The sequence below is a fragment of the Setaria italica genome, chromosome V (genome assembly GCF_000263155.2).
Source record: "Setaria italica strain Yugu1 chromosome V, Setaria_italica_v2.0, whole genome shotgun sequence".
In the NCBI taxonomy this organism is placed as follows: domain Eukaryota; kingdom Viridiplantae; phylum Streptophyta; class Magnoliopsida; order Poales; family Poaceae; genus Setaria; species Setaria italica.
In genome coordinates, this window is record NC_028454.1 from 569900 (window position 1) to 578778 (window position 8879).

Here is an 8879-nt window from a genome sequence, read left to right on the forward strand (position 1 = left end):
GGGGCCGGAATATTGTAACGAACATGTGGCTCTCAATTATGCATTCGCCAAACCCTAGCTAGCCACGCACTTATATACGGATGAACCATACATATCTAGCTAGATAGATAGTTAAGCGGCTTCTCCTGTTCTCCAACACTATATATAGGAGGCGTTTGGTTCCCTTTGCTTATTTGGAGCACGTGTCACATCGAATGTTATAATCCTAATTAGTATCTAAACATTCGATGTGACAGGTGCTAAAAATAAGCAAAGGGAACCAAACGCCTACACTTATGTAATGGGTTTTGTAAATAGTCTACGTTTAATACTCCTAATTAGTATCTAAACATTCGATGTGACACGTGCTAAAAATAAGCAAAGGGAACCAAACGCCTCCTATATATAGTGTTGGAGAACAGGAGAAGCCGCTTAACTATCTATCTAGCTAGATATGTATGGTTCATCCGTATATAAGTGCGTGGCTAGCTAGGGTTTGGCGAATGCATAATTGAGAGCCACATGTTCGTTACAATATTCCGGCCCCTATCATGCACAGTAGTACTAGCAGGGCAATTACACTTGCATTGGGCCCCAATAATCTAGATGATGTGTGTTGCGTTGCGCCAGCCGTCAGATATATAGCCTGATGATGTCTCTAAACAACTACCAGATGTTATTAATATCCACCAGGGCTACCACGAGAAACTTCAGATCTTGTCTACGCATGTAAAACCGTCTGCAACTTTCCAATTAAAAAATGTAAAACCGCCTGTAAAATCTCCGGGTTCCTAAAAAAACTATAAATTAAAAAAGCTAAAACGACCTACAATTTGAAACGAGATAGTAGCATAGTAGTAGATCATATACATGCATGTTAACTAAAAGGAGTCTTTTGTGAACAAGATCGAGATCTCGTAAAATTGAAAGCTTGACAGCAAGGATGGGATCGGAGCAAATCAATCCAGGAATCAGCTTTCATCCAAAGCGGCTTTCACCTAAAGTACAATCGACCGCTGCACCCAATAAAGAGGCGCCAAATGCTTTCACCTAGCAGCTTTGCTAGCTCTTCTCTTTCGATCAATTGCCTCGTGACTTGACAAGAAAGTAAAATCATTGCTCCACCTGCAATTGCACGTATGCGCAAGCCGGCCAAAATCTACTTATAATTAAATCTTCCATAACTAATTAAGTCTACCACCATGCATGAGTCAAACCGCAGATAGCATCATACATGCCTTCCATTTTTGTTATTTTCAACAACAACCTGTTTCATTTTTCTCTTTTATTTTAAAAAAAGCTTAATTAAATTAAGTCACCCTTCAACCTCTAAAACGAAAATATATATGCACGAGACATGCGACGAAGAGAGTAAATCCAAAGAACATGGATAGGGACATATTTGGAAATAAGCCAAGGTAGTTGTCTTCACTGGTACTATCAATCAACTGTACTTAATAGTTTATATTGTAGTTGAAAGTTAGCATGAGGCCCAATTAACAAATACCACCCCCTCCACAAACCACTCCTTTTAGCCTGAAATTGTGTGTCCACAACGTACCTTTCCGCCACCACTTTTTATTGATAAAGCAAAAGTGGGGTGTGATGAGGAGAAAAAGGGTAAAATAAGCATACTATACTAGAAAAATTGCAAAGGAAAGTTCAAAAATAAAGGAGTAGTGTAGAAAAAGGAACCAGGAGAATACAAAACAAAAGCCCAGATTCCTCTCCAAACAGGTCCTATCCCTTTTCCTCCTCTCTTTGCTGTTGTTTTCTATCTCTAGAGACCCCATCTCTAGAAAGAGAAAGCAGCAGGACGGAGGAGGACAAGCAAAGCTACCGGCCGGCCAGACCCTAAAGATTGACCTGATATTGCATAATAAGAGAATTTGCTGCTGCAAGATGGCTGCTGGATCCTAGAAATTTCTGCTGTGTGCTCAAGCCAAGCATGATGGGTGGAGGAGAGTTCAAGAGCTCTTTGCTGCAGCAGATGATGTGGAGTGGTGGTACAGACAGCAAGAATATGATGAGTAGTTTGATGCCTTGTGCCGAGGAGCAAGAGGCCTCCAACAACAAGATGCCACCCTTATCTTCTCCTTCCATGCTCCTCCCCCAGCACCTCCTTCAAATCTCTTCTGGTCTGGCTCCTGAGGTGAACAGCGCTGCGACTTCTCTTGCAAGCAGTGATCTGCATGATGGGCGGGAGAGCAACATGCCAGAGTCATGGAGCCAGCTGCTTCTGTATACACTTCTCTCTATCTCCACCCTGCATTCTGTCAATTCTATTTGGTTTTGTGATGGTAGAATACTATGGGATCGATTCTTTGAATTCATGCAAATTTCTAATGAATTGGTGCTAATTCTATAAATCAGGGAGTTTCTGTAATTTTTGTTTACTAACAATCACTCGCATGTCTGCAAACACAAATAAATTTGCAGTGGGGGATTAGTTGGAGATCATGAGAGATACAGCGCCGCCACAGCTCTACTGTCAAAAGGATTAGAGGAGGGACCTATGCCTAATCAGGGTGCTGCAGCAGCTTACAATTTCTATGGCCATGGTGGTGGTGGTGGTGAGGAGATCCAGACATCGGGTACCAACAAATCTCAGGTGGCGTCCTCTCCTAGGTCATGCATCACCGCAAGCCTCGGCAGCAACATGCTAGACTTCTCAAACAGCACAGTGCAGGCACCCGAGGTGAAGAATCATCACTCCGATAACTCTTCTGAGGTAATTTAAGCAAAACCTACAGGAACATTGCATCTTGAATGGACACTGAGTTCCTTTTCTCTTTGATAAAAAAGCCACATGCATGTGCCCCTTGGAAAAATCACTTTATGTTTGCTGGGTATATATGGTCTAGCTAGCTACCTTCTGAAACTCTCATGTTCCAAAGTTTCAATGATTTTTGGATCTTGCTTCATGATATTTTTGGCAAAGGGTGTAAGATCCACTTCCGTACAAGGCATGATGTCCCATGGGCAACTGACTTCATGATTTATCGTTAACTGCTGCCTATTCATTTAACTTGGTATGTATTTATTTTTAAAATTTTGTTTCAGGGTAACAGCACTGCAAGTGGTTCAGCTCCAAAGAAGGCTAGGGTTCAAACCTCTTCTTCAGCACAATCTACTCTAAAGGTTTCTTCATCTCTCTGGAGTGTATTTGCCATCATTAATTTGTTCATGCGATCTTGGAATCCGGCTCGATCTGAGGCTCTCACTGATCCCCTCCTCGAGACATGTATAAAGAACCATATGAACCTTATGTTGCATGCAGAAGTACGAATAATATATATTCTCTTCAAGGAAGTATATTATAGTACATATAGAAATGATATGACTTACCAAGGACATTATCCATATTGAGTTGTCACCTTGTTTTTTTTTTACACACACAAGTAACATGGGGAGTAATTAATAATCCTTTGTTTGTTTCAGGTAAGAAAGGAGAGGCTTGGGGATAGAATAACAGCACTTCACCAGATAGTATCCCCATTTGGAAAGGTACATACATCAGCTTACAAATTAGCTATACAATAGTAGTAGTACAAGCCAGGTAACACTGCATGCATGTTGAGAGAGAAAAACAATGCACGCGCAAGTAATAAACAGTAGAAGGGCTCTCTGTAGCTAGCTACCTCGCCTCGTCGACAGTCAGATGTGCATGTCTTCTCTAGCAGATGGTGTTAACGGTTACAAGGTTTTGCCGGTTCTGCAAATGCGTTTTTGCCCATGCATGCATGCTCCCTCCTGTGTTCTTTTGATCAGATGCAGAGCTTCTTTTATTCACTTTTTAGGAGTCGTGTGATCAGTGACAGTAAAGTAAATCCCTGACATGCATGCATACGTGTTCCTTTTTGCAGACTGACACTGCCTCCGTACTACAGGAGACTATTGGCTACATTAGGTTCCTCCTGAGTCAAATTGAGGTCCAACCCCTTCCATTAATCCTATCCAATTATATTATTTCTCTTCATCTGTCCTTTCTGAGTTTAGATACATGCATACATTCAGTTCTCAGAATGTCATGATCAGTTTTGTGAAGTGTTACTTTCCTATTTCTTCTGCAGTAGCTAGCAAATGTCGATCTTTAAGAGTATAACAATATTAACTTATGCACCCTAAGGTAGTAGGAGACGATAATGAGTCAAATTCATGATGATATAGCTTAACAAGCATTTTGAGAATATCACCTGGTGTAACTAAAAAAGAGTGGCCCGAGTGAGATGCATGCGAGCAGGTGAAAAGACAAAATGAGGACACGTGTGGGACCGGGTGTAAGAGCACGCCGTTAAAGCGCTTGCATGCATGCATGGCCAAGTTGCAGCACGCATTGTACTAGCAGCACAGTACATCGCCTGCTGTCGTCTTCTGTCGTGTGCAGTTTCATTCAGGCGCTATGCGACAAGAAGCATGCTCTCTCTTCTTCCTCTCGATCTCTTTCTTCATTCTCCTCCATTCGACCTCTTCTTCATTCTCTATGTTGCAGGCTCTCAGCTTCCCGTACTTGGGCCATGGCAACGGAAGCTCCTCCATGCAACAACACACCGTAGCAAGTGTAAGTCTCTCTCTCTCGTACGTGTGCAGGAGTGATCGAGCGTTAAGAGATGCGTGCAAAAGGTGTTCTAAAAATGAAAATTTTGACATACACTTTGATCGACTTTAGCTGCTACCTGCAGATGATAGGGTTAGCAAAGGTAGCTTTAGCAAAGACAGGCACTATTCAGATCATCTTAGATGAATAGTGGGGGAATTTGAAGCTTTTTAGTAGGGTCCTTTATTTATGTAGAAACAACGTACCATTTGCTTGTTTTACCTCTGAAAGGGGCCGGCTTTACGAAATTGAACCCCCATCTGAGTCCAAATAAAAAGGGCACCCACTAGGCAATCTGGTAGTCTACAATGCTATATTATTATTACTGGGCATCTAAACTATATATAAGCAGTAAGAAGCTTGGGCATTTCCTTTACTGAAAAAAAATAACAGAAAGAATTCACACGTTTTAGATTGAATAACACAATATATCCAAACTCTATGCTTCCTCCAACCCAAAATATAAACCCGTTAGTACATCAAAACATACGGTCTATAAAATAACATTTTGACTAGCAGTATCTAGAGAAATATGTTACAATGATGCCATCTTAAATTGTACTCCCTCCGTTCCAAATTGTAAGTCATTCCAAGAATCTTAGAGAGTCAAAGTATCTCAAGTTTGACCAAATTTATACGACAATATAATAACATTTATGATGTCAATTAAGTATCATTAGATTCTTTATCAATTATATTTTCATAGTATATCTATTTGATGTCATAAATCTTTATATTTTTCTCTATAATTTTGGTCAAACTTGAGATGCTTTGACTCTCCAAGATTCTTGGAATGACTTATAATTTGGGACGGAGGAAGTAAGAGTTACTATATATATAATATGAAAGTGGTTTTTAGTAATAACCATAATGTTAATTATGTTCTCAATTTATATGGAACTATCTAGATATTTATAGTCAAAGATTAAAAAAAAAAGAAAGTTTGACTTAATTAGGACATAGACTTATATTTCCTATCGAGTGGAGTACTACATTTTTGTTTCGAAATGGGAACTTTTATTAATTTCAAGATCGTTACATGCATCGAGATAAGAAAGGGGTACTAGGTACACACATATAGATAATCCTTTTATCTAATGCCACACCTGCAAAGTGAATGGATGATAAGGGACCCGCCACTCCACTGAAATTAATGTACTCATCACTAGCAGTTAAGAAAGTAACAATATATAGTAATTGTAGAAGAGCAAGTGCATATGATGATACTCATTACAGCTAGCCGAACTACTTACTTATGGCTGATCACCATGGCAAGTAGGTAATATAAGCTCACTGCAAGATGACAGTGAGCGCTGCTGCATCTGCACGCGGGGACGGCAAGCATGGACGGCCAGCTTATTTAGCTGCAGGGCGCGCTGGCATGTGATTGAATGATAGTATATTGCACGTCCGGCAGATGGTTTCAGCTCGCCTTTTTGCACGCCTGTACGTGCAGTGCAAGCTGACAGATCGATGCAGCCGTAAGCTAGCTAGCTGCGCTGCTCCCGCTCGCTGCGCTGTGGGACCGGTCCCAGATGTGCCATTGCACACACGCATGAATTCCATTATGATTATTCATTACTAGTTCATTCCTGATATTTTTAATTATGATCTCTGTGATTATATATGTCTCCACTTAATTGGCCGTGTCCAACATCATGAGTTTGCTTACCACCTAATTAAGCTGATGAGAATGAATATACATACATGTATAGCACTAGTAGTGATTTAAGTTTTCTTTAATGTCTGGTGACATGCATGGTTAATTATGTTGCTCATACATGCAGTTGCTGAACCACAGCACTAGCATTGGCACGGTAGAAGCTCAAGGCCCCACCGAGCAGGTAAATATATACTTCCTCTCTAGTGACGAAAAATAGGTGGTGTAGTGTGTTCTGTGCAGTCACCGGTTCTAAACTTTTGTTTTAAAAATATTAAGTTTGTATATTTTAGAAATTAATAAAAAATGGTACGGATAGAATTGTCTTTAGATCAGAGACCGTGTTGATGTATAAGATGGGATTTATTTGTGACCGGATGGAGCACATACAAGATTGTGTACCTTAGTTACTACATTGACTTCAACGCTCAATTTAATATGAAGCTAATTAATCCCAGTGCACGAGCTTGCCTTAGTTTTTTTTTCCAAGCCTGTGCATTGGAACGAACTCAAGCCCGGCACCGCAAATGACCATATGAAGTTAAAGTACAGTTTTTTTAAAGCAAATGTACAATATGTATTAGGGGTATATTAGGATAAAACACATACATTTTGCATTGGTATATGTGTGTGTGTGAAAAAATTGTATGGGTGGACACAATATATATGCCTTATATATGACATCTAATAAATGTGCATAATACTTCCCCAGTATTGTTTTTACCTTCCTTTGCCTTTATTTGTATATGTAACATTTTTTCTTATACAATCAGTAGGGTGCTCCTCCCATTTCATAAAAGAAAAAAAAGAGAGAGAGAGGTGAAAGGAGGGTATTTTTACCATGCAGAATTGCATATATTGTGATGGAATATCATGTTAATGATTTGTTTGATCACAAGACATAATGGAGGAAATAACACACTGCTCCAGCATCTCCATGTCATGACATGTAGTCTTGGATACAGCAGGGATTATTAGGGCCTCATCAAATATTTCAACTTTGCATGCATGCACGCAGGACGAGGGAGACGTTGGTGACGAGGAGAGCAAGAAGGATTTGAGGAGCAGAGGGTTGTGCCTGGTACCGGTGTCGTGCACGTCGCACCTGGCCGGCGACGACAGCGGCGCCTCCGACTTCTGGGCGGTGGCCGCGGCGCCACCGCCGCCGCCGCCGCCGCTCGGCAGCATCATCTGGCGATAGGACCGCATCGATCGATCATCAGCCGACGCATGGATATCTCCGGCGACGATTCTCCGCCGCGCGCCGCCGTCCATTGCACTGCATGTATACCGTAAATATACACCATGCATTACTATTACTTTTTTCGCTGAATTTTGGTTGCTGCTTGCTAGCTTCATATATCATGTGTTGTGATTCAGATCACCATGCGTGGAGCTAGCTAGCAGCTACCAGCTCTGTATACCCATGAATTGAGTATACGCGTGCGTACGTGTATACGTATAGGCGTACGTACGTAGGGTTGAGATGATGATTGAGCACATGCATATCATCAGGAGCCGTCATTCTGTCGCAGCTGCATGCAGTGTATAACTAAGCAGCTAGGCTGATTGCTCTTGATGGTATGCATATATGTATATGTACACTATACCTTTTCATATGTATGTATATGTGCGGGCTGTGACTAGCTGCCCCTGTGTACCTTTTGAAGAATAATTATGCTGTTGTGTAGTAGTCTCTCTGCAGGGGCAGCTTCGCATTTTTAATCTTGGTGTTTTTCAGTAACAATCATCATCAGAACCGCAGAGGCGGCAGACTCTTTTGTTGCGTTCGCTGTCTGTCTACCTGTCCGTCGTAGGTGGGCCGACATTAGTTGTGCATTGTGGACTGAACAGTTCAGCCCAATGTAATACATACCACGGAGCAGGCCTGTAGTCCTCAGTCAGACAGAGTGAAAAGGACCCAAATGGCCCATGAGGCCGACCGCCAAGGCGATACCAGCTCGTGCTCTTTGGAGGCCGTTGGGTTCCTAGTCCAGGCCATCTTCCAGCGTGTACCGGGATATATTTTGAGGGGCCATCTACTACCTAAATATCTTTAGATATTTTTAAAAAGCACAGAACCCTATACTACATGATTTTTAGTCTTCATGCTGCTCAAGCTCACCTCTCCAACTCTAAACCCTAGTCATTCACTGGATTTGCACGTCCACTCATTTTTATGAACGCCACTGCCTCCATGATCAATGTGCCTCAGTGGGCTATGAGCTTCCTCTCAAATGCATGTTAAGATACTCAAGTGAGTCCGAGTTCCCCCTACCTTACCATCTTAAAACTCTAGCGAGCATCTTCATGATTTACAAAACCGTCCTTCATCCTCGACTCTAGCGTCTTCCACCACCAAGAAGCCCCCTGTTGCCTGCTCCTCTAGCTTGTCAGTACTGACAGCTCGCAACTATATCTTTCCTTAAAGAGCATTTAAAGAGCATCTACAAGAGTGTCCAATATTTTCACTCCTAATCATATTGGATTGGCACCTCCCAAAAAGATTTTGAGCATAGAAAATACCTCTTCTTCCATGATAGCCTTATTTTTTTTAAAAAAAAAATCCTCCATGCCATCTTAAATGCTACCACCTATTAAAACATTTGCGATCGTGGAACTGCAGGCATGTGACAGTGCCAC

The 8879-nt window shown here is 41.5% G+C and overlaps 1 protein-coding gene across 2 annotated transcripts; it reads left to right on the forward strand.

Annotated features, from left to right (window-relative positions):
* The first annotated feature begins 1729 nt into the window (after window positions 1-1729).
* LOC101768277 (transcription factor bHLH68) lies at window positions 1730-7911 on the forward strand. Of its 2 annotated transcripts, XM_004967350.3 has the most exons (8): window positions 1731-2220; window positions 2419-2710; window positions 3043-3120; window positions 3421-3486; window positions 3846-3911; window positions 4472-4540; window positions 6364-6420; window positions 7255-7911. In XM_004967350.3, exons 1-8 carry the CDS (start codon window positions 1928-1930, stop codon window positions 7435-7437), a joined length of 1104 nt encoding a protein of 367 aa, XP_004967407.1. In that variant the 5' UTR covers window positions 1731-1927; the 3' UTR covers window positions 7438-7911. The 2 variants fall into 2 exon arrangements, with proteins under 2 accessions (XP_004967408.1, XP_004967407.1); XM_004967351.3 differs by lacking the exon at window positions 4472-4540 and having other exon boundaries at window positions 1730-2220.
* The last annotated feature ends 968 nt before the right edge of the window (window positions 7912-8879 follow it).

Coding starts and splice junctions, on each gene's coding strand:
- LOC101768277 (XM_004967350.3), top strand. CDS start 1,928: ATGATGGGTGGAGGAGAGTTCAAGAGCTCTTTGCTGCAGCAGATGATG. Junction 4,541..6,363: donor AACAACACACCGTAGCAAGT/GTAAGTCTCTCT, acceptor TCATACATGCAG/TTGCTGAACCACAGCACTAG. Junction 6,421..7,254: donor CTCAAGGCCCCACCGAGCAG/GTAAATATATAC, acceptor GCATGCACGCAG/GACGAGGGAGACGTTGGTGA.